The sequence below is a fragment of the Palaemon carinicauda genome, chromosome 27, assembly GCF_036898095.1.
Source record: "Palaemon carinicauda isolate YSFRI2023 chromosome 27, ASM3689809v2, whole genome shotgun sequence".
In the NCBI taxonomy this organism is placed as follows: Eukaryota; Metazoa; Arthropoda; class Malacostraca; order Decapoda; family Palaemonidae; genus Palaemon; species Palaemon carinicauda.
The window spans coordinates 52,011,164-52,037,197 of record NC_090751.1 but is presented as its reverse complement, the minus strand read 5'-3'; the positions used below and the strand labels follow the sequence as shown (position 1 = coordinate 52,037,197).

Below are 26,034 nucleotides of genomic sequence, written 5' to 3'. Positions count from 1 at the left end.
TCACAATGAGTGGTTGAGTGACACCATAGTAAGTACAGGATTGTGATATCTGGTGTTCCTCAGGCTGGTGTTCTTAGCCCATTATTTTTTATACTATATACATATGACATGTGGTTTGGCCTATTGTAGAAAACAAAGTCGTTGCATATGAAGGTGATGCTACATTATTTTTAATCAATGTCATCTGAATATAAATCTAGGGTTCCTGAATCCCTTATTAGAAATCTAATTAAAATTTAGGCATGGTTCAAATCTTGGGGCATGAAGTTGAACCTTAACAACTTCAAGTATTATTGTAGTAGGCCGAGGATAGTGGCTTTTTAACATTGGGATCTCAGCATTGATAACTCTGTATGACTCTTCAAATTTTATTTGTGATTCTTGACAGCAAATTTACTTTCAAGAAACACATTGGGGGTGTCTCTTGTTCCACACCACCAAAAAATGGCCTATTGAAAAGTCTTTTAGATTTTTGGTGATCAATCTATTCTGAGGAAGCGTTTTAATTCTTTCATTCTGCTTTAAGAGTATTGTGTTCTCTTGTCTGGTCTTCAGCTGCTCAATCTCATCTTAATTTGTTGGACAGGAGCTTACAGTCTATTAAATCTCTTATTCCTGATAGTTATTAATATCTGGGACAGTCATTGTTAGTTTGTTATGCATATTGCATAAGATTTTTCATAATTCCAACTATCCTTTGCATTCAGCCCTAGGCAGACAGTATCATCATCCTGTTTGTAGTACTAGGTATGCAGTTAATTCTTATAGTTATGCCTTCTCCATCATGAGGCTCGGAAGTACACGGTCTTCCAGAGGTTTTATTCTGGCTATGACCAAGCTGTGGAATGATTTTCCCAATCAGGTAGTTTAAACTTTCAGCAAGAGTTTTTACGTTGAACAGGCTGACATAAGTCTCTATAGTTTATACATGAAATATCTAACTTAGTGTTGGTACTGTTCTTATATTTTTACTTGGTTTAATTGTTCATTACTTCTCTCGTAGTTTGTTTCCTGATTTTCATTCCTCTGACTGGGCTATTTTTCCCTATTAAAGCCCTGGCTTATAGCATCCTGCTTTTCCAACTCGTATCGTAGCTTAGCTAGTAGTAATAATAATAATAATAATAATAATAATAATAATAATAATAATAATAATTAATCAAACATTTTTCCGTGAGAGGAACCATAAGAACTTTGCATTCCTCTATGTTTTCCAGAATAAAAAAAAAACCAGCATGGGATGGAAGGAAGATGATGATCCTGATTGCCCAGAAATAAACCCTTGAACAATAACAGGGTAATTGTTAACAAATCACATTATAACTAATAATCTGAACACTTCTAAATCCTTTCACAATCTGGAGGTACATAACACAATGTCAACTTCTCGATCCCAAGTTGACTAGAGGACTGAAATAAAAAAGCATGTACAACTTTATACCCTTGCCATAGTTATTGTGGTATTAGTCACTAGATTGTCCACATATTGGGCTAGACCTAAGCCTATTGAAAGAAAATGAGAAACTTCATTTGGGGGCAAACATCAAATACAAGCCAAGTTTCGAGAGAGAAGCAATATAAACAGAGAAAGTTCATAGAAATAATACCTTTTAATAGGTTTCAAACTCTCAACCTATTCTCAATTAAAATGTACTATGGTCTTAAGAATTAAATATGGCATTCACAGAAAATTTATAATAAACAGAAAATCCATACTACCTAATATATAACTAAATTAAAAGTTGAAAAAAATCAAATAACGACCATGGTACATGTCAAGCTCACTCAAAGGCTATTATGCTTTCATGTTCACAGTGATGACAATTTTCAAATAATAACAGCTTTTACTTTTACTGTATAATGTATTTAAACTGTGCTTCAAAGATAAAAATATTGATTTTATTCATACATCTTTAATGTAAAAAAATTTTAAAAATGTTGATATTCAGGTCATTTTTAGTGTCTTTAATGTATTGGTCTTCAAAACAATGATATATAAATCTAATATGACCCTCTTAAAGAAAAAAATATATACTTTCTGGCCATTCTAATGTACAAAATTAACTTTACCAACTCTGTTCACAATAAATTATCAAAGGATTATTATATATATATATATATATACTTGTTTACAGTACTGCAACAAGAAATTTTTTATCATGATTTTTCCTTGAAGTTTGCAAATACTGTACAGTGTTTTAAACTTCATTATCTATCAGGTCTAAATTAGTATTCTGGGGAGTCCTCTAATACTTTTTATTTGCCAGATTGAGGGCAAATAGTAATCTCTAATAAATAACATATCATATTTTATATAATGTAATTTATTTATGTCCATCATAGTAACTAAAAATGCTGAAAAAATATCATAAATTTTATTTCTATAAACTATTGAAAAATTTATACATACTGTATTAGATATATCAAACTCACAATACTAGTTTACAAAGAAATCTGCTTCACAGGTTGTACATAATGATACTTTCCGATACGTATATGATAAACTTTGCCAGAGAAGTATCTAAAGTGTGTATAAATAATGGTCCTTAGGCACAGTAGATTGTGTGTATATTATACAACATGAACATGAGTGCAGTAAAGTTTAGCTGAAAAAGCAGTTCAACAATACTTTATTATTTCACTAGTCATGCTTGAAATAACTAAACCCATGAATGTCCAAGAAATACTGTTGAATAACATACACTGATGGATTTTTATTTATCTACAACAAATATAAAATAGGAAAAAAACAGCTTATATAATAATCTCATGTACAATCTTCAAAACCTTTAGTACTTGTAGATAGCCCAAAAGGTTAGAGAAGCAAGTCTTGAGCACAGCCTAAGTAAATGTAGTACATGTGAGCGAAGAAGACCAGCGATGAACAACAAATAACACTAAATTTGGTACAGTACTAGGATGTGGGCCCATTTACATGATTTGTTTGAAGATGGGGAGAGGAACTGCAGTTCATTTGCTGTAACTGATTTGTTCTGACATCAAATACTTCTTGTATTGCATTTCGGAAGCATAAGAAGTTGTAGTCTATGAGACCTGAAAGGAGAATATTGTGAAAATATAACATGCCTGATTTCTTTTAAAATAATGTTAAAATATAAAATTAACCAATAAATTGTATATAAAAACCACTAAAATACATTTTTTCCTCTCATTTCAGGTATGGTGTTGCCAAGACATAATGTTCCTCAAAAGGTTAAAAAGTAAATCAGTATTTACAAAAACTCCATCGAACATTGATAAAATTATTACTTTGCAAAAATATGCCTGGTGTATTTATAATTCACTGGAAGAAACAAAGACAAGGGCTATTAAAAATCTGATGAACTTGAGAGCTTCAACTACTCCAGATGTGTGACTCGGGAACCATTGACTTAATATGACTTGAAAATAAAAGTTCAAGAAAATAAAGAGACCACTGAGAAATATCAAACTCTTGCTTGATAACAAAGGATTATTGCCCAACAAGCATCATGTATTCATTATTCTACAATCAAAAGAAAATTGAATGTTTCGCAAAACCTTGGTCTAAGGCAAAGAGACCTACTAGAATGATGTAAAATTTGACCCAAAATGTGGAGTTTGGAAAGATTAATCGGCCAACAACAATACTGCATAACCTGAAGATCACACTCAAATGATAAATTCTGTATGCCTATGAACAAATCTATCCATCCAAGAAAGTTATAAAGTCCTAGAAACCGTGAGGATAAAACTATTCACAATGCATCATTAATCAGCTGCTATGACAACCTTAAAATATAAAAAATGGTTCAGGAACTTGGTTTAATATACATAAATTTTGTCAAGGGAAACCTTAAAGAAACTACAATAATTTAAGTGGATAAGATATAATCCTGAGTGGGAAGAAGTTACAGTAATAATGTAATCATGATATTTCATAGAAGAGGAAACCAGTTTTATTCACATTCCATGTCCCTGTGAAGAAGAGAAATAAGATGAAGAGCAAACAATTACTAAACCTTCCAAGACCCAATCAACTGTATAGGACTAATTCCTATCTGTCTATCCACTGAATGAACCATTGAATCTGAGAATTTGATAAACCTTTCAGGCAAGATGTAGGCCAAAGGAACTTTGATTCTGTATTTATGAGAATTTGATAAACCTTTCAGGCAAGATGTAGGCCAAAGGAACTTTCATTCTGTATTTATCACATGACAGTGACACCAAATTAGAAGATTAGATCGGACATTAAGGCTCCTGAAACAGAAAAAGACAATTTAAAAAATTATGCCATGAAAGTGGATAAAAATGAAGTGTCATATACTGAGCAAAATTTCAGAATTCTAAAATACAGTACAATATTTTGAAAATAGAACTTCCTGAACATGCTCTGCAAAGACTTTTAACCCAAAGTATCAACTACCATGAAAATAAAGGGGGAAAACTGTATTACATTACACTGCTTTTTAAACTTGTGGTGTACAGTGTAACATAATACAGAAAAATATTAGATAGGAATCATATATACCAAGCTATTTCAACCAAGAACACACAAATCAAAGTCAGGCAGGAATTGTATGCAAATTCATAATTTTCTAGTGCAAGGCTACTGTCATGTTGCATACAAATTATCCTGTAGTTGACATTACCCTTAAAGGAGAGTGATATTGTAATTAATGTCTTGAAGCTTAGTTTTTATGAACACTACTGTATATGGATTTTAAGCTGAGGCAGAGAATGTATGATCTGTGATCAATTTACTCTAAGTGAATTAACTCTGTAGCCAAGTGTGTATAATGCATAAATACTAAAAATAAAGGCTGTACATACGAAGATATCTTGGCCGACCGATCCTTATTCTTTACAGCAATGACCTGCTTATACCAGTGGCTAAGAATTATTACGATATAAATCCAAGATACTAGAACAGCAGAAATGATAAGGAAAGAATAAATATTACGGCCAGATTTTGGAAAAAGAAACTTTCAGGATTTGCCCAATCAACAAACGATAGCTAAAACCAATGGCTAAGAATTATGACAGGAAAATAGGAAGAAAAGCTACGATATATAAATCCAAGATACACAGCAGTAATGATTATAAAAGAATTTAACTTTTACAGCCAGATTTTTGAAAAAGATTCAAGTTCATGCCCAGTCAGCAATGATAGCTATTATCTATCTGATAAACTTGCATAGGAAAGACAACACATCCCAGTTTATATTGCATGCATCTTGCATTTCACCTGGAAAGACAAAAGAAACATATATTGGACTCAAATATTAGTGCATTTTCATGAAGACTTGACTCAGACTGATACTGATAAGTGTGATTACAGAGCCTCATTATAAAATTAAGAACTAACATCCAAGAAATGAGATCAGGATATAAAGGACACAAATGTAAGAAGTATTGCTTGGTATAACCCCCCCTTAAGTGTTTTGCTTAAAAAATTTAGGTTTTCTTAGACAAACAGAGCTTATAGGGGTACACGCTGAAGACAGTAGAAAGTACTCTGGGTGTAACAAAATCAGGTTTGTAAATAATTCACTATATGGTACATCACATCTGGCTGACAGAGTGAAAATGGTAGCCGTCGGAAAGAAGGTCATATTTTGGTTAAATCTTTTTTTTTAAACTTGAATTTATTGTATGCTCATAGGTTGCATCTGTAAGACTTGTGTATGCTATATAATGAATAAATTTACTTTACATATGGTGTTGTGTTTTGGAATTAATAATTTTCCTATTAACCTCAAGTTATGCTTGATATTTTACATAAATAAATTGTTACTTAGACCTTACATATTTTAAATAACAAAATTTAAAACTTTACTGTATAGGAATATTCAACACCATAAACATATGTTCATGAAAATATTTACACTAGAATATATAAAAAATCCAGGTAAAGCTTGCATTACATGCATCACTCATTGCGTTGTACACAAAAGAGCAAATCATGGGTTTGTAAACAGACCACTCTATTTAAAAAAGGTTGCATTTTTACAAAAACTGATTATTATTATTATTATGACTACTAGCCAAGCTATACAACCCTAGTTGGAGAAGGAAGATGCTATAAGCCCAAGCTCCAACAGGGAAAAATAGCCCAATAAATAAAATGAGAACAAAACAATAAATTTCTGTTTTGATGATGTTACTGTTTTTAGAGTAATGTCCATATATAAACTATAAAAAGACTCATATCAGCCTGGTCTAAATAAAAACATTTGCTGCAAATTTGAACTGGAATAAAACTTTTAGATTATACTGTGTAGTATTGAGCCTCATGATGGAGAAGGCCTGGCTATTATAGAATTAAGTGCCTGCCTAGTGATACGAACAGGATAGAATTGTCCAGGGAGACCTGAATGTAAAAGATGGTCAGAGTTATGAAAAATCTTATGCAACAAGCATAATGAACTAATTGAACGACGGTGCCAAAGATTAAATTATCTAGAACAGGAATAAGAAATTTATTAGATAGACCCTACATTTCTGTCCAAACAAATAAAGATGAGAATCAGCAGCTGAAGACCAGATAGGAGAACAATACTCAAAACAAGGTAGAATGAAAGAATTAAAACACTTCTTCAGAATAGATTGATCACCGAAAATCTTAGAAGACTTTCTCAATAAACCAATTTTTTGTGCAATTGAAGAAGACAGACATAACGTGTTTCTCAAAAGTAAATTAGCTGTCGAGAATCACACCTAAAATCTTATAAGTCATACAATTTTAAAGATTCATTATCGATACCGAGATCCGGATGTTGAAGAGCCACCGTCCTTGACCTACTTACAATCATACTTTGAGTTTGGTTAAGATTAAAACTTCATACCCCATAATTTACACCAAGCACTAATGTTAGGGATTCACCCACCCCAGATCTACATTCAGGGGATGGAATCGATGCAAAGAGAGTAGCAGCATATGCAACAGCTTATTTTCTAGGCGAAACCACATGACACATGTGTAGTAAGAAAAGTAACGGTCCAAGAACACTACCCTGTGGAACACCGGATATCACATTCCTATAATCAATGGTGCCCATCTACAACAACTCTTTGAGATCTATTACTTAAAAATCAATAATAATGCTAAGAAACGACCCAGCCACTCCCAACTATTTGAGTTTGAAAACAAGGGCCTCATGATTAACACTGTCAAAGGCAGCACTAAAATCAAGGCCAATCATACTAACTTCCTGACCACAATCAAGGGATTTCTGTACAACATTGGAGATTGTAAGAAGGGCATCACATGCTCCAAGGCCTTTACGAAAACCAAATTGCAAACTAGGGAATAGATGATTCACCTTCAGCAAAACTATTAAGACGTTTTGCCAGAAGACATTCAAAAACTTTAGATAATATGGGAGTTATGGAAATTGGGCTGTAATCAGTTGGACTTGAGCTACCACAAACACATTTATATAGAGGAAAACATAACCAATTCTCCAACAAGTGCTAAAAGCTCCTCTTCTTGCTAACTTGTGCAAAATAACAGATAACTTATTTATTTAGTTCAGTGAAATACCAGTAACAGTATTGTGAAACGAAAAATACTCCCATTGTGTATCATCAATACATGTATAAAATAGTAAGGAAGAAACAATTATTCACTATGTGGGTTTATTGATTTCAAGTTAAGAGATGTTCTGATGCTGAACATGTCTCCTAGTGCATTTTTCTCTAAATGAAAAAGGATGTAGAAAATTCTACTATATTATTTCAATACTGTACAAACCAAATTTTAATTTGCTTAATGTTTTTTTTAAAGCAGAGCTTACTTTAACAAAAATCACAAACTTAAGGATCGTAACTATGCTATACAAACCAAAGGAGTATAATTTCAGTGAAGCCAGCTGGAACTCAACTATTAATCATTTATATCGAGGTGGTGACATTTACTGCCACGTATTATGCCTACCTGACACGCCATTGAATAGCCCTTTTATGACCTTTTTCCCTTAGACTTGCAGGGCCGTTGAGCCAGAAGTGTAACTTTAAAGAACTCGGGTTATATAGTTAGAACATTTTTGAAGTATTTTTTATTTTTCCTAACACAAATACAACCCTGTGTCCCTTAACAGGAGATCCTTACGAGGGAAGAAGTTCCTATGGCTAAACTGCTTGATTTAATTCCAATTATGTCAAAGAACATGGGCCTGTAAAAGAATCTAAACTGACAACTCCTGCCAACCTTCTATCACAAAAACTGGTAGACAACCATGGAAGACCCTATATATAAGTAAAGGATACGGTGTCTGAAGTGTATCGTCATTTACGAAAGATGTGTGCATACTATCCATCTAATTCTACCTCATACGTAGGATGGTGGTGAAACTAATACACAAAATCCTATAGAAAAGATGGTAAGTTGGGAGGCTGACCTACACCAAAACACCAATCTAGCACATAACAGCACGGCTGCCTTGCCCCAAGAGAGGAAAATGGGTCAGGCATTTTTACCTCTAGTCCTAGACTCAAGTTGTAACCATTACCTTAGACGAGATGCTTCATGCCCCTTAAGGGAGCTAGACTGTTGAGCAGCTGCCTGACCAAGGGTGAAAATTTCCAAGGACCTGTGGGTATACTCCTTAAGTTGGCAGGTAGTGAAGGTCTTTTGGCATTTCAAGACTCCCACCTTAAAACTGGCACCATTGACAGGTTCATTCTGAAGGCTAGCATTGATTTCATCAATCTGACTTTGCGCACACGTGCCTGAGAAGTTCCCTTTGCTCCTTCACTAGTTGCACGTTATGTCCATCAGATGGTTTTGAAAAGCCAGAAGATGGTAATCCTGAAAATCTTTTTCACCTTACCAGTGTTAAGGAATAATCGCCTGGTGTTGGGGTCTGAAGATCCAAGTCCTCCTCGAGTATCATTGTAGTGACCCCACACGACTGAGGAGCAAATCATCTTGATCTTTGGTTACTACTTTCAAGGAAGACATGGAGGAAGACTCTAACCTGGAGTCATGGACGGCTGGGTTCTAGGCCTTAGCTCTACGAAGGTAAATCTCTGAATGACCAGTAACATACGAGTTGCTACGAAGTTTGCTTACTGCCTTCACCGAAGGCCTGGCAAGAGGGATCATAAAACTGAGGGTCAGATCCCTATCTTATGCTTGCCTCAGGGTTGGTCTCACGCTGGTGGTTCAATTTCTGTGGGAGAACATAACTGCTCGAAGCTCCTCGTAAGCATAAACAGCCCATAAAGAAGAAAGGTCTATGCTGTTCAGTCTAAAGACTTGACACAAGGCTGAGCAATATAGCTTTTCTCTACCAAGACTGAGAGGAATTTCTCCTAATAAAGGTAAATGAGAAAATTACCTATTACAGAAATTGCAGGGAGGCTCCAACTGAAGAATTATCCCTTCTACAACACAAATTGCAGAAGATGACACACTTTCCCTGGTAGTCAGTTGCACAGGATCTTCACTGTTATCCAGACATCCTCTGCAGGGCCTCGCAAAATCAATTCTGCTTGGAGATGCTTGCTGGTCACCACCCATGAAGAAACAGGGATGCCATCGAGTGTGGTGCCTCTGAAGATTGGGCTGACAGAGTAGGTTCTAGCGTTGGGGTAGTTTTCTTGGTACCTCAACATGGAGCATCAGCAAATCTGGGTATCCTTCAGCATGTGGTGACATGGGAGCAACCAGTGTCATCTTGAGATTTTGTGTTGTTAACAACCTGTTGATCACTCGTCAAATCAGAAAGGAGGAAAAGCGTAGATATTGATGTTGGCTGACTGACGTTGGAAGGCATCCTCTAGAGCTGCTAAAGGATCTGGAACTATCTAGTAGAATACAAGCAGCTTTTTATTAAGCTGCACAGAATATGTTTATCAATGGAAAGCCTCACAAAGTAAGAAGCCTTTCTGCTACTAATAATATGTCCTACGCTATGGAGTGTGTTGCCTGGAATTAATCTTGCTAACAGCTCTACTGTGCTGTGGAATGCCAGGAGTGCATCTGATTTGCCAACTCACACAAAGACTGAGACAGTGGCCCCCTTGCTTTATTGATGAAGTACAATAGTAATGCCCCTCATCAATGCTACCGTGGGCCCTCCCAAACTGTTGAAATTGCTACAATGTTAGAAGTGCTGCTTGCATTTCCAACAGGTTGAGATACAGTCGACTCTCTTCCATCCACCAGCTTCTTGAGGCGGTCTGGTTCCTCAGGTGTGTGCCCCATCCCTCCATGGGGTTTTCCATATCGGCCAAGTGGAGCCCCATTGATGAGGTTCTCGTTCTTCTTGTTCCACCCCAACAAGATGGTGAGGTGGACCACTGGCTACAGACCAGTGATATTTCAGACAATAATGAAGCAATCACTAATGGAGACACCTGTGAGAAACAAGCTCCTCCAGCAATAGGAGGTGTCCTAGAAGACATTGCCAACATTGAGCCTTAAGTTCTTGTTTGGTGAGAAATGGCCATGATACCGTCTTGAGTCTGCATATGCAATTGTTCAATAGATATTTCATGATTAACCACAATCCCTACACTGTGGCAAAGGAAAAAAAGCCTGTATCGGTCTGGAAGCAATTGCCTCCGGGAGGAGGACAGAATCAGCAACAAATGCCATTGGTGTGCGGCCAAGACAAGTGTGACAATTGTAAAAACTTGGGAGAAGTGGTAATCTGTCCAAAGCACAAGAATGAATTGATACATTACTTCCCTGAGGACAAAGTGGAGGTACATTTTGTAAGTCTGATGGATAGTGATATGAAAGTACCCATACACATCTTTTAGATCGACTGAAAGAATGAAGTCCTCCTTCCTGAGGGCAGCTACGATGGGGTTTACCATCTCTATCTTGAAAGGAGTCAGTTGAACAAACTTGTTTAAAGAGGAGAGGTCGATGACCGGTCTCCATTCCCCCAGTCGACTTCCCCAATGAGAGAGAGAGAGAGAGAGAGAGAGAGAGAGAGAGAGAGAGAGAGAGAGAGAGAGAGAGAGAGAGAGAGAGAAGCCTGGGAACCACCCTGTATGATGTCTACTGCATTCTTCTCTGCTTCTAGAGTGAGGACTTACTGGGATCTTGGATGGTAGGTGCTGTAGGTCATCATTGTCTGAGTAAGGGGAGGAGGAGAGTTGATGAACACAAGGCGTTATATCTTCTAAAAAGTCTCAAGCTTGCAGTACTGCGACCTTGACAAACAGTTTGACAGGTATCGCTCCACTTGTGGCAGCTGCAGGAGAGGGTTGGCAATCTCCGCCTACCACTCTTCCCTTCCTTCTTCTAACCCCTCCTGGACATATCACGACGGATACGAAAGGGCGGAGTGCTGTACACCATTTTCCTAAAGGCTAAAGGGACTTAAGGTGTGAATCTGCTCCTGAATGTGACAGACGACTTCGTAAGAGCAGACTTCAATGGTGTGCCAGAAATCTATGCTTTAAGGACCAGGGCCCTTCAAAGTAACTGCTTGATGGATGAGACTCTTGATACGTCTGCCTCCACTTCACCATTCTGTTGACATCTTGCTATGAGAAAAGGGCTGCATTCTCCAACACCATTGACTTGCATGATGCAAATGCCTCCTGTTGTCATCTGCCTTGCTTAGTAGGAAGCTACAGTCACTCTCCCCTTCAGGACCCAGTTTGCCCACACATTAGCAGATGGTGACAGCTTTGGCACCAGACAGAATTACGTCCATGACTACAGCAATTCTTGGGGTTTACCAAGTTCTGAGAAGTAGTGAAGTAAGGAACAGCTCCTGAACAGTAGTCGTTTCATGATGTCACCGAAAGGCTAGCCATACAATCTCAAAAGAAGGCGAGCGTAGGGGTGAGTATACCTCTGAATGAAAGCGAGAGCTAGGAGGATACCACACACATAAAAGACTTTACGAGAGAAGACAAAGATTTGGCAAGATGAAACTACCACACGTACGGCTATCTACTGAAGACTAAGCACATAAAGAAGATCTTGCACACAGAGGATCTCACATGTACGCGAGAAGGCGAATGGACACCTATTCATGTGGCAATTCTCAGGTAAAGACTCTCCTAGCACAAGATTAGTCTTCAGTAGATAGCCCGACATTCGTCTCACTCCGAATGCAATCAAAGGTCTCCCACTTATGAGCACTTCACACGGACCACAAGCCAGAGAACCCTCATCAAGATGCAGCGAGCTGGATTCCACCAGGAGATGAAAGAACTATAAAGCTACTTCTGTATCAATTTGACTTTCCAAATGTTGACGGCAAAGAACACTTCTTGCCCCTTGGCCCTTTTTCTTCTTAGCAAACTCTTCCTATTGCAGAGGCAACTACAAACAGCACTGCAAACAGTCATACCCCCCTACAAAACAAACGTAAACGATAAAGATCAACAGAAAGTTTTGACATGATTCTCCCTCATCACTTCTCTCCTTTACCAGGGCACAGTCTCATAAAACTTGTTTCCTTTTAAAGGAATAACGCTCTAGTTTCATATTTGAATAAATAGTAAAATAACGCTCTGACCAGGAAACCTCATAGTCTCTGGAGATAACATTGCCATATCTTGTTTAATGATATTAAGAAAAGAATTATCAATCTTTAAATCTGATTCTTTTTCCCTTGTGTTGGTGGGGAACTTTCTTAAAACTTGTTACAAGCTTCAAGTAAATAGCTCGTAAAGATTAATGCGCAGGCGGATGACAGAAGCTGCAGGAGTCAGTTTCTGAAGAGGGAACAGGAGCTGCATTATGCAATAACTTCATGAGAGGGAGCGGAGGTAACTGAAGCAGTCAAAAAAGGTATTACATAGTTGGTGTCATGGAAGTGAGAGACAGAATTGTGGAATTGAAGCAAAGGGAGGATCAGAAGCAGCTACAGGAGGATTGGTACCAAACAAAGAACCTTGACAATTTTTTTTAAAGTAATTTATATTTTTTCCTAACTATACAAACCTGATTCCTTTACATACGAGAATGATAACTGCAAGCTGAAATACAGCAGTTAAAAATTATAACGAGGTATCAACATCCGGCCAGTAGTTACTTGCCAGTAATAGGGAGGCAACAGGCTCGCTGACAAATCATTTCGATAGCAGCCAATACTTTCTAGGAGATTGGTGTTGGCGGGAAAGTATAAGTAAAGGACTCAGGTTTGTGTACTTAGGAAAAATGCAAATTAATTCAAAGAATTTTTCATTTGTTCCTACACAAATACAAACCATCATCCTTTATATAGGAACTCATCCTTGGGCGGGTGGAAGTCCCCTTTCCAACTACAGTACAGTAGTTGGAAAATTTAACCAAGGAAACAATTTCAGCATCATATTCATAAGTTTTAAGGATCCTACCATCACATGTAACCAGTGGTTTAGTAATGCCATGTTAATAGCCCTGGCTTCAAGGGTTGATCTAAGCAAAAAACCTCTGTCATCAACCTAGCAAAAATATTTGATAGGTTTGCTTGAATCATGTCGTACAGCACACGTATGATTACCGGTATGTGTTTGCCTGGCTTACTTACTGCATTAACAAGATTGAGTCCAGCTGGCAAGGTTCTTCAAAGCTGTGCCCCAATGGAGGGGAAAATTGAAAGGGAAAAGAAGAGGCCAGTCATTTTTTCCTTTCATGCCAGACTTACATGTAACCTTTGCTCTCAATCTGGAGTTAATGGTCCTATGAGAGGAGCCAAGGTAGTTATACCATCTGCTGTGCAGTTATAACAGGCCCTAAAGGTAAAGTATCCTAAGCATCTGTGGGTCACATCCCGCAGATAACTGGGCTGTGAACGTTGTTTGACATTTCCATACGTCCACTTGAAGTACAGTACTTATGTCACAGAGGGATTCTGTAAGAATGCCAAAGAACCCCTAACACTTGACATTATTTGATCTTACCAGTGTTCTTCCTGAGGAAAAAAGGGAAAGACGATGAGAACGAAGGTGTATTCTTGGTTATCTTCTTCATCCTCCCTGGGCTAATAAACAAATGTTCAAGGTAAGATATAATAGAACATGTTCGCTTGAGGTAATGCTTCGGCACTCAAAGGACACAATAACAACTAATCAAGATCATTGATTACCTCTCTAGGGGCCGTAATCTGATAAAAACTTGGAATCGGGTATCGAAGGATTCTGGGTTTGGGCTACAAACCCATGGATGAAGGAGAGTGAGACCTACCTCGACACCGTTGAATGGGTGATATCAAAAGAGAGACCAAGAAGTCCATTGTCTCGGTTAGACAAAACTAAAGTAAGCAGGAAAACTGTTAAGGGTGAGATCTTTATTTGAGGGTAGCCTCCATGGTTCATAGGGTGTCTCCTTAAAGGAATGTAAAGCCTTGAGGACATTCTAGGATGGAAGTCTTACTTCAACCAGAAGGCAGGTCTGCTCAAATATCAGAAGAAGAAATACCTACTCTCTTTAGTCTAAAGACTTGGGTTCGCTGAAATGGAGTTTCTCCTTGTGGAAGTAAAATTAAAAGTCAGATATTAATGGAATAGGGGCTCTGTGATGAGAGACCCCTCTTTCACGACATCAACTACAGAAGATGTCCCACCTGGCTTGACAGACTGCTGAGGATCAAAAGTATCCAGAATTGTTTCCACTGCACTGTGAAATATCAGGGCGAGTGGCTGGCACAACAAGTCGGGAAGAGGAGGAAATTCTCTCAGAGTATCCAGTAGTACAGGTAGAAGGTTGGAGTACCATTGCACTTGAGGTCACTTCACAGCCAAAAAAGTCATGTTGATATTAGGTGTCACTCGAACCTAATTTAAGACACTGCTTATCTGGCAGAATGGCGGAAAAGACATTCCACAGGTGATAAGATACGTCCTTGAATGCCAATTTTGAATCTGGAACTGGAGTGAAGTAGATGGGGAGCTTTTGGTTGAGAAGAGGTCACAAACAGGTCTACTGTCGGCAAACCCCACAAAGTAAGGACCTCCACTGCTATATGAGCACCTAAAGATCATTCGGACCTAACCACTTGCAGCCCCCTGCTCAACTTGTCTGCCACTACAATCCTTCTGCCTAGAATGAAGTGGGCTGTCGGAGAAATCAAGTTGAGTTTTGCTCACTCCTAAGTCTCTACTACAACATGGCATAGTTGCAATGACACTACCTCCTTGTCTGTTAATACAGGCTACCAGGGTGGTGCTGTCGCTCATCAACGCCACTAAATAACCTACTAGAAGAGAACAAAAATGCTGAACTAGAAAGGCTGCTCTCTGCTATAAACACATTTATAAGGTCTCAAAATTCCTGTCTGGACCAGAGTCCTGACAACATTTTCAAACCAAACCGAGCCTCGATGAACAGTGCCAGCAGCGATATAGAAACTGTCTTGTTTGGACCAAGATGTCATCGCTTTAATCAGTACAGTCAGTAGTTTTTAAGAAACAGAGTCTCAAGGGATATCATTGTTTATGAAAAATTTCATCACGGGTGGAAACGTGCCGCACTTCTGTTATGGCTTAACACGAGATTCAGATTGCATCAGAAATTTCTTCTAGTTGTTTCTATGGGCGTGATCAAAGTGGCGCTTTAGAAGAAACCAATTGATACGCAGAATTGTCTAAAAACACCTTATATGGGAATGACGACTGTCCATCGTAATTAGCTCCGCCCATACATGGATATAAAAACTTCAAGAAGAGATTGTCCAGAGGAGATAGGACACGGCACAGGACAAGAGAGGAACTGTCTAAACCAAATAGGAACCACGTCCTCACGAGATAAGAAGCAGAGAAAACAAGAAGTCTGATAAGAGTCAGTTTCCAACATTCCCTTCAAACGACAAATGCCTGTCTCCAAAATCCTGTTATGGCTTAGAAGAAGAGACAAATTGACACAGCCAGCCCTCCCTGCTTGTGACGAGAGGTAGCCAACATTGTCTGCAGCATGGTTTTAGTTCTACACTATCATCGAATTCTTGGAGAAGACTTCTGATGTTCCATATTGATACCACTGTTCTGTGACGTCTCCGAATCTGAAGTAATCGTGCCAGTTTCATCTGAACTTCTGCGACGTTCTTAAGCCTGAACCCTCCGTACCAGTATCAGCTCAGCAGCTGCAGAAAACTATGCAAAATTCCTTAAGTATTTCTACCTTACTGACTGTTCCCCTTTTCTATTGTTTTGAATGATTTGATTTGTCAGTTAAAGTAACGGAAGAAGTAACATTGATTTTCTTTATAAGTTTGTGAATAAATGTTTTTTTTTTTTATATATTCATTTCCCATATTTTATTTGGTAGCGGTGGGAAATATTTAGTTTAAATATTAAAAGAATCTGTAACAATTTTAAGCGTAACAGGGACCAATGCCTTTTCAACTACCACTGAAGTGACCGAAGGTAAAGATGACTGCAGAGTCCGAGGCACTCCATGGATGTCAGGTGTCCTAGAAGTTTCAGCCACTATTGTGCCGGCAGATGGTGTTGTCGAAGGATGGGGAGAGCTACCATTTGTAGTTGGGATATCCTATCCTGAGACACACAAATCTTCCTGAGGACCATATCTACGTCCATTCCTAGATATGTCTTTGCATCAGCACTACCACAGACGTCTTTCAATAACCCCCCAATCCCTACATCGTGACAAATCGAAAGGGGCTTTTCTCGGTGGAAGAGAACGGTTTCCTCATAACCAGCCAGAATTGGCCAGTCGTCCAGGTAGTGAAGGAGACAATTGGCGGTGGCGTGTGCCCATGATGAAACCAGAGGGAAGCCTCGAGGAGCTGTCGAAAGGTCAAAGCAAAGTAGCAAGAACTGGCATACTCTGCCGGGCTGAATCAGCATCTGGAAGCAAGAGTCGTTTAGATCTACAGTTATCATGAAGTCCAAAGGCCAATTGTTTGTCTGACCATCTTTAATGGAGTCTGTTGAACAAACTTGTTCAGGGATGTGAGGTCGATGACTGGTCTCCAGCTTTGAGAGGCCTTCTCTACAAGAAAAAGTCAACTGAAGAAGCCTGTGGAGCTGTCATTGATCTCTTGGAGAGTGCCAATCTCTAACACAGCCTCAACCTTTGCCTGAAGGGCTAGATGCTTTGGTGATTCGTGCCTATATGTATGTTGATGACTTTGCAGGTGGTGAAATTAGGGAAGGGGGAGCACTGATGAACGGCAGGAGATATCCGGATCAAAGGACCTCCAATGCTCATCTTTCTGCCCTGTGATACTAGACCTCCTCGAATTGGATTGCAGGCATCCATCCACTGGTGGTGCAGTGGAAAGAATGGTCCCCAAACGGGGTCGTCGTCCTAGACTTTTTCCCATGCCTCTGGTAAGCTGAAAAGGGAGGGTTCAGTGCCTTCCTGAGGATTGAGACTTTGTCGAGTGTTGTCCCTGAAATTGCTTAGGGCTGCAATGTTGCTCTAGCCTGACCTGAGGTGGAGAAAGACTGTGGTTGTCAAAAGGAAATAGCTTGATGTAGGATGGGGTTCTGACTGCCCTTCTTCCGCTTCTCAGTTGTTGCTTCTACCTACGCTGCTAAAACTAGGACTGGGCCCTTATGGGAGGAGATAAAAAGGTATAATCCCTCCCAGGGTTAATTCCCTTGGGTGTCTCAATGTTTTAGCACGTAACTGGCCAACTGGTTGGCTGCCTATAGCATCAAGAATTCATCAGAACAGTCTTTCAGGGCTTGCCTCTTGTCTGGGGTCAGACAAGTCCCTGGTGGCTCTCAGTAGCAGATTGTTCCTGACCAGTGGTCAATCCACGAGGCTATTTGCATTGTCATCATGGCCATGGCTTCCATACTCAACGCCTCTGCCACCGAGAAGGAGATTGATGATGCTGCCAGCCACTCTGTCGATACACATGACATCAAGGGGGATACTGCAGGATTTAGAGGGGAAGGGGGGGTGCCGCATACATACAATAGTACTTCTTCTGCCTCATAAAGGCCACAGGAATCAAGTGGGAGAATCTCTCGCCCTCAAGGAGTCTTTCTTTCCCAAAACCAGCTCGTTCTTCATTAGCCAGGATCGACCAAGGAAGCTCCAGATGAGGTTTAGAGCTACAGGTGCTCGCCAAAGACAGTCAATAGCTGCCTTCCTGCCCTTTGGAGAAGAATATAAATCCTCTCCTAGACTGTTGACCCTAAACCTATGTACAGTACAATGTACTAAAGTCAGACTCGCCCTTTGTAACAAGAGGTTCCGGTTCCATTGGCTGGGGAAGAGATAAGAGTCTTAATTGGGTTCATCCCTCTTGTAGACCATTCCCGATCAGCACCAAAAGATGACGCTATCCAAAACAATATCTTTCCCCACCACCCTGACGGATGAATGAGACAAGGGTGGTCGGAATTACTTGGGGACTGTCTTCCAGTTCTAGCTCTCTTTGTGGCAAGAGCCACTGAAGGAGATAGGTAACTTGAGGAACCTTCTTGTTCCTTGGGAACATTTTTAAACAGGACAGGCTGTCTGTCACCTTCATCATTCCTTAGTCTCTCAGGCAGTTGTCTACCAGGGAGAGCTCACTAGGAGAGAGATCCCGTGAGTCCTTAATCGAATACTGTATCATCTCTAGGAAGCATTTTCTAGATTTTTCCTCTATGATGTCTCCTGGTGTGCAATTTATTGGGCACCAGATGCTGGTCCACATATCTGTTGTCAAACTCTATTAGAACTATTGATCTGGTTGCTTTCGGCTTTGGGGATGGAGACGCGATAAGGGATGGACATATGTTGCACTTTGATGACGCGTCTTGTTGGCAAGGTTCTGTGAGAAATGCCTTATGAAGAAGGAGAAAGTTCCAGTGAAGGTTATTCCTGAGTGAGTTCAATTAAGGCACGATTAGCGCCTTTAGAAGTAGAATACCTAGAGCGTCCAGGTGACAGGTGTGTAAAGCATTTTGATTGAAATCTTGAAGATTTGTCTGAAGAAGTACGCTTAAGGGGCGGGCGCAACTCGGGCCCACTGAAACTGTCATTTTGGGGTTACTTCAAACTGATACTTCTTGATGGATTTCTCTTATTCAAAAACCATTGGAAAGAGAATTCTATATTCTATAAGACATTCATGGGAAAGTCATATCCTATTTTTCATATGTATCTGTATTAGTTTATCAAAGTATAGGAATCACTTTCAATGATAGCCATATTTCAGAGGGAAGATTTCCTCCTTTTCAAAATATGAATGTACAGACTATAGCCAATAAAATTTCCTATCTTTTCCCATTTCAACGATAAAAAACGGTCAATACTGAAATTGTAGTAGGAATCTTTCTCTAAAAATTTCCCGTTTTGAGTAAAGAGTCTTCAACGATTTTTTTGTAGAGATTGATTGAATATACTGTACTTTAGTATGCACAAGTGTAGTTTTCTATGGGTAATTTTCCTCAATATTGGGAACCACAGGGATATAATCTTCATATTTTAGGGTTATTTACTAAGCAGCGATGAACCCCTTCCCTCAAAACCAATTAAAAAAATATTTGAAATATAGGCGTTCTCCTAGCCAAAAGTGCAATAATCTTAATTTCCAAAATTCCATGAGCTCATGAGTTGCCCTGTAATGCTTTCAGGTTCAATGTGTCAAATGCATTCAGTGATACACATCTAGCATGGTCGAGGGAGACGCGTTTGGTGTGTTCAGGGCCGACATGTCTAGCACGTTAGGGTGAGTTGCATCCAACATATTCAAGGGAGATGTGTAGCGTGTTCCGGTGAGATGCATTTAGCACGTTTGGGCGAGACGCATTTAGCACCTTCAGGGGCGATACTTCTAGCGCAGAAGACTTCCTCTAAGGACAAGGGTCAGGTATTTGCTTAAAGTCCTCTGAGTGGATGATGAAGGACACTTCCCTCTAGAAAGATGCCTGGGGAACTAGTCCCCATTTGAAGATTCCAAAGATGATATAAGGGTGAGCAAACGTAACGCATCACTATACTGGAAAGGTGGTACCCCCTTAGGAGGTGTCCTCACCATTCACAAGGGCAATTGGAAGGATGCCCTTGCCCCAGGGCTTGCCCTAAGGATGAAAGGATACCAATCTTACACAATTGGCCCCCGGGAAGGAAGACAATGGAGAGATGGAGGGTTGAATACCAGGGGTAGAAGAAAAAAATTGGGCCTTCTTTGACTTCGAGGAAGGCGAAGAATCCCTCTTAGACTTCTTCCTCCTCCTGCCATACTTCTCCCACTGGGAGGATGACTGACTGCCACTGACATTCGTTGCAAGGGTAAACCTGGCTGCAGGAGTGTTCTCTGTTGGCAAGGCACAGCTGACGAGGATCCGTCTTCCTGGTACTCATGAAGGTACCTCAGGTCTTAGGCGGCACCCCTGAGCACTTCCACATCTCTGTAAGCATCCTCAATCACAAAAGCAGTCATACTTAAAGTCACAAACATGCTGGAAAAAGAAAGTGTTAATTAGTAAGCTGCCAAACTCACAGCCAGAGAGAATGTCCATTCTTACTAACAACTAATACTTTAGTGGTTTGTCAGTGAGCCAGCGGGGGCTTGATGCCTCCCCGCTACAGGCAGGCAGCTACCGGCCGGTTGTTGACACCTCATAATTTTTAACTGCGTTATTCCAACTTCGCTGTTATCATTCTCCTATGTAAAGTATGATGGTTTGTACTTGTGTAGGAACAAAACAATTTTGGGCAATAACCATGCATGCTGAGTCTTGTGAAGGCAGGAGCCAACCCAACAGGTTGACAGAAAGGAGCATTGTTCCAGGGCAATGGGAGAAGCCATGATCTTATGACTGAAAGGACTTCTCTATCCGGACAGAATGTGCATAACATGCAAATCTGAACCATCTGAACCCATAAAAGCAGGAGTAGGATAATGATAAACTGCTAACTGGCCAGCTAGTCAATTGGACACACAAAGGAATCCTTAATTTTCCAATTGCTACCGATCATTAAACATTTTGAAACTACGGTCGTCCCTCATATTTCACGAGGGTTACATTCCAGGAACAGCCCCCACAAAGCAGAATTTTAAGTGGGAGAAACCCATTTTTCACTATAAGACATTACAATATTGTATTAATGAATGAACACATTTTAGTAAGTGTACAGTACACATAACACAAGTCATCACCACACTTATACGTACAGTAACAAGAAAACAGTGTGGCTCCAATGTAACAATACTCGCTGATACTGTCATATATGTACAGTATTATTACTACAGTACAGCTTAATTAGCTTAGGTAACCCTCGTAGTGATCGCTGTTTTAGGCAGGTCGACTTGCACCGTTCCAACCTACCATACATGTAGCCTATATCTACATTACTACTGTAATGTACGGTATTTTGTATTTTGCATACAGTATAGTATTGTACAGCAGTAATATAATAATAACACTAATATACAATGAACATGCTAACACAATAATGATTAAAAGAAAAAGTATCAGTAAAACGCCATGAACCGTTTATGTACGAAATTCTACGCAGTAAGTAAAGAAGCACGATACAACTCATGAGCCATCAAGTGTTTGACGTGTGGGATAGCGTAATGTGTCACATTTTATACTGAAATCACTGTAAACACACTGGATATGTAGAGATTTTTTACATCAACATGATTCTGCACAAAAAGGACTGAAGCAGACACACGAGTAAAGACAAGAGACTGAGGCCATGTTAGCGAAAGATGGGTTGTAAGCAATACGCGGAGAGGGAAACAGCACGAAGAATGCAGGGTGCAAAGGGGACAAGTCAGTTTGAAATTGTCGGGCTGCAAGAGTACTTATTGCGAAAACAGTCAGCCCTCGATATTCGCGGATTCGGTCATTCGCGATACAGTGAACCGTATAACCTATTAAATAAAAAAATCACCCTCGCGTTTTCACAAAAAGTACTCTCGTGGCCTATTTCAAACCAACCGTGCTCCTTTGCATCCAGCACGCTTCGCAACATTTTCCTCTCCACACAGCACAACACCCCATCTCTCGCTAACTCAGCCTCAATCTTGCATTATCCCTTCTCTTCTCACGTGTGCATCTTCCACTTCAGTCCTTTTTGTGGAGAATAACGTTGTGATGTAAAAAACCTGTACAACCCAGAGGGTTTATAGTGATTTTTGTATAAAATGTGATATGTACATTACACTACCCCATGTGCCAAACAGTGAATGGCACAAAGAGTTGCATCCTGCTTCACACTTACCACGTAGAACTTCGTACGTAAATGGTTAGTGGTGTTGCACCGATATTTTTTCTTTCAATTTTTATTGTGTGATGTTACCTTAGCTAATTAAGCTGTACTGTAGTAATAGTAATGTACATACAGGTATATTACAGTAATATACACAACATTATCAGCGAGTGTTATATTAGATAGGAACAACAGTGTATTGTTATAGTACATTATTTTCATAAGTATGGTGCTGACTCTTATTGTGTACAATAGTTAAGAGTATATGTGCAGTACACTTACTGGAAGGTGTTAATTCATTAACTGTATTCATACTATGATAGAAGCCCGGTAAGAATTATATTAGGCAGTACAGCTGGTTACTTAGTGTAAGCCGACAAGTAGGCAATGAGCAGCGAGTTATTAGCTTGGGAGTTAAAAGCACCTAGGGCAGAAAGTATTCCCGGATTCTCCCTTTTCACGGGTGTCTCTCTTACCTAATCCCCATGAGTAAGGAGGGCTGACTGTACGTAATTTTTTTCATTCAATAGGTTATATGGTTCTCTGTATCGCAAATGACCGAATCCGCGAATATCGAGGGCTGACTGTAACACTTGTAGACTTACGACTCTCTAAACACAAAGTGGAACGGGATAAGGGGAGATGCTACCTGGCTTAACATAATTTTCTCTGGTGATGATGTGCTCCATGGACAAATAAGCAACCAGGATGCAGATTATCATACCCTGATTGGCCGACTCTCACTTGTCAGGCAATAGCATGTGATATATGATCTTACCTAAGCAACACAGACGATATTTCACAGTCTTGGTGCAGCATTGGCAGATACAAGCCTAGGGTATTTTCCATCATACTATTGTTCAACTATAGTACCGTCCTGAATTGTGTGTTCGAATTGTGCAATTCCCCATTTATGTGGTTGCTAGTTTTCAAAAATAAATTTTCTGTATGTGCGACGCTGTTCAAAATCAATCAAAATCTCTCTCTCTCTCTCTCTCTCTCTCTCTCTCTCTCTCTCTCTCTCTCTCTCTCTCTCTCTCTCTCTCTCATTTTTTACCTCTAACAAATGAAATCTTTGTGGCTTCACAAAGTATCAGTTATATAAAAAATCAATCATTATTCAATTTTCCTTACTTTCTCCAAACTCGTACCATCTCTGTCACTTGGAACGTTATAGCGGAAACTTAATTGTTCGATGACTTTAAAAACCGGCCTAGTTCTTTCTTCTTCTTTTACTTTTTTTCTGACGGCTCCATAATTGAGGTGGGTACAAGTCAGGGTTGCCAGGTTTTCTAATTGAGAAAAGGCCAACTCCTAATCAACAGAAGCTTTAAAAGGCCACCCCATTAGTAGAAAATGGCCAAATAAATAGTACTTAATACCAGCCTTTTTTTCATATTACTAAAGGCCAACTAATTTCTTAAAAAGGCCAAATTCGAGGTTTTTTGGCCTGAAAAAAGGCCAAACTGGCAATCCTGAACATTTGACTTATACAGTAGCTGAAGTTGGGAAAAGGATTTTGGATATGGAATAGACATTTATATTTCGTAACAGTTTAGAATTATCGTAAATTATCATTCTGTCATTAGCGGCAGTTTGTTATTGTTGATTAAACACAAAAAAAATTGTTTTCCTACTTTGGTACGTATGTAGGAATTTATATGGATACGGTAAGTAAAATATTTGTAATAACATAATATTTACAAAAAGCTTTTAATATCATACGCTATCACTTTGATCGTGCGTGTTTAATGCGTTCATTTGTTTATTATGATCGAAGATGGAGCGTAAAGTAAACAAATGGAAGGTCTTCCTTTCAGGCGGCATCTTTAAGAAAACATTACATATTGTAATTATGTTATTTTCATTAGTAAAATAAATTTTTGAATATACTTACCCGATAATCATGTAGCTGTCAACTCTGTTGCCGACAGAAATCTACGGTCGGGATACGCCAGCGATCGCTATACAGGTGGGGGTGAACACCACAGCGCCATCTGTGGTCAGGTACTCCAGTACTTCTTGTCAACACCACCTCAATTTTTTCCTCGGTCCACTGGTTCTCTATGGGGAGGAAGGGTGGGTCAATTAAATCATGATTATCGGGTAAGTATATTCAAAAATTTATTTTATTAATGAAAATAACATTTTTCAATATTAATCTTACCCGATAATCATGTAGCTGATTCACACCCAGGGTGGTGGGTGGAGACCAGCATACATGTTAACAAAGAAGCTAAGTATCCCGTATTTTATTTTATTAGTTATTCAAAAATAACATAAAATAAATAAGTACCTGGTAAGGAAGACGACTTGAACCATTACTCTGCCTTTATTAAGTACGTCTTCCTTACTGAGCGTAGCGGTCCTCTTAGGATGCTGAACGACTCTTAGGTGCTGAAGTATAAAGGGCTGCAACCCATACTAAAGGACCTCATCACAACCTTTAACCTCGGCGCTTCTCAAGAAAGAATTGACCACCCGCCAAATCAACAAGGATGTGGAAGGCTTCTTAGCCGACAGTACAACCCATAAAAAGTATTCAAGAGAAAGGTTAAAAAGGTTATGGGATTATGGGAATGTAGTGGCTGAGCCCCCGCCTACTACTGCATTCGTTGCTACGAATGGTCCCAGGGTGTAGCAGTTCTCGTAAAGAGACTGGACATCTTTGAGATAGAATGATGCGAACACTGACTTGCTTCTCCAATAGGTTGCATCCATAACACTCTGCAGAGAACGGTTCTGTTTGAGGGCCACTGAAGTAGCCACAGCTCTCACTTCATGTGTCCTTACCTTCAGCAAAGCAAGGTCTTCTTCCTTCAGATGAGAATGTGCTTCCCTAATCAGGAGCCTGAATAGGTAAGAAACTGAGTTCTTAGACCTTGGAAGAGAAGGTTTCTTGATAGCACACCATAAGGCTTCTGATTGTCCTCGTAAAGGTTATGACCTTTTTAGATAGTACCTAAGAGCTTTAACTGGGCAAAGTACTCTCTCCAGTTCGTCCCCCACCAAGTTGGATAGGCTTGGGATCTCGAACGACTTAGGCCAAGGACGTGAAGGAAGCTCGTTTTAGCAAAAAACCGAGCTGCAAGGAACATGTAGCCGTTTCAGATGTGAAAACTATGTTCCTGCTGAAGGCGTGGATCTCACTTACTCTTTTAGCTGTTGTCAAGCACACGAGGAAAAGAGTTTTTAATGTGAGGTCCTTAAAAGAGGCTGATTGGAGAGGTTCAAATCTTGATGACATAAGGAACCTTAGGACCACGTCTAGATTCCAGCCTGGAGTGGACAACCGACGTTCCTTTGAGGTCTCAAAAGACCTAAGGAGGTCCTGTAGATCTTTGTTGGTGGAAAGATCCAAGCCTCTGTGGCGGAAAACCGCTGCCAACATACTTCTGTAACCCTTAATCGTAGGAGCTGAAAGGGATCTTACGTTCCTTAGATGTAACAGGAAGTCAGCAATCTGGGTTACAGTGGTACTGGATGAGGAAACTGCATTGGCCTTGTACCAGCTTCGGAAGACTTCCCCTTTAGACTGATAGACTCTGAGAGTGGATGTCCTCCTTGCTCTGGCAATCGCTCTGGCTGCCTCCTTCGAAAAGCCCCTAGCTTTTGAGAGTCTTTCGAAAGTCTGAAGGCAGTCAGACGAAGAGCGTGGAGGTTTGGATGTACCCTCTTTACGTGAGGTAGACGTAGAAGGTCCACTCCTAGAGGAAGAGTCCTGGGAATGTCAACCAGCCATTGCAGTACCTCTATGAACCATTCTCTCGCGGGCCAGAGCGGAGCCAACCAACGTCAGCCGTGTCCCTTTGCGAGAGGCGAACTTCTGAAGTACCCTGTTGACAATCTTGAACGGCGGGAATGCATACAGGTCGAGATGGGACCAATCCAGCAGAAAAGCATCCACGTGAACTGCTGCTGGGTCTGGAATCGGAGAACAATACAACGGGAGCCTCTAGGTT

The 26,034-nt window shown here is 39.7% G+C and overlaps 2 protein-coding genes and 1 long non-coding RNA gene across 4 annotated transcripts in view; 1 reads left to right on the top strand and 2 right to left on the bottom strand.

The window, feature by feature from the left end:
- Nucleotides 1-3,254, top strand: part of LOC137620909 (uncharacterized) — a 527,193-nt gene extending 523,939 nt beyond the window's left edge. The window contains exon 5 of the mRNA XM_068351354.1: nt 3,179-3,254. The gene's annotated coding sequence lies outside the window, so the exon portion shown is untranslated. The remainder of the gene's footprint in view (nt 1-3,178) is intronic.
- Nucleotides 2,362-26,034, bottom strand: part of RagC-D (Ras-related GTP binding C/D) — a 207,490-nt gene continuing 183,817 nt past the window's right edge. For both annotated transcript variants that reach the window (XM_068351078.1, XM_068351079.1), the window contains exon 8: nt 2,362-3,054. In XM_068351078.1, coding sequence (XP_068207179.1) covers nt 2,915-3,054 — 140 coding nt within the window. In that variant the 3' untranslated portion in view covers nt 2,362-2,914. The remainder of the gene's footprint in view (nt 3,055-26,034) is intronic.
- Nucleotides 3,874-5,698, bottom strand: LOC137620720 (uncharacterized). The gene is made up of 2 exons (XR_011040103.1): nt 4,148-5,698; nt 3,874-4,086 (listed from the first exon to the last, which is right to left on the bottom strand). It is a non-coding gene; the product is annotated as an uncharacterized lncRNA (long non-coding RNA).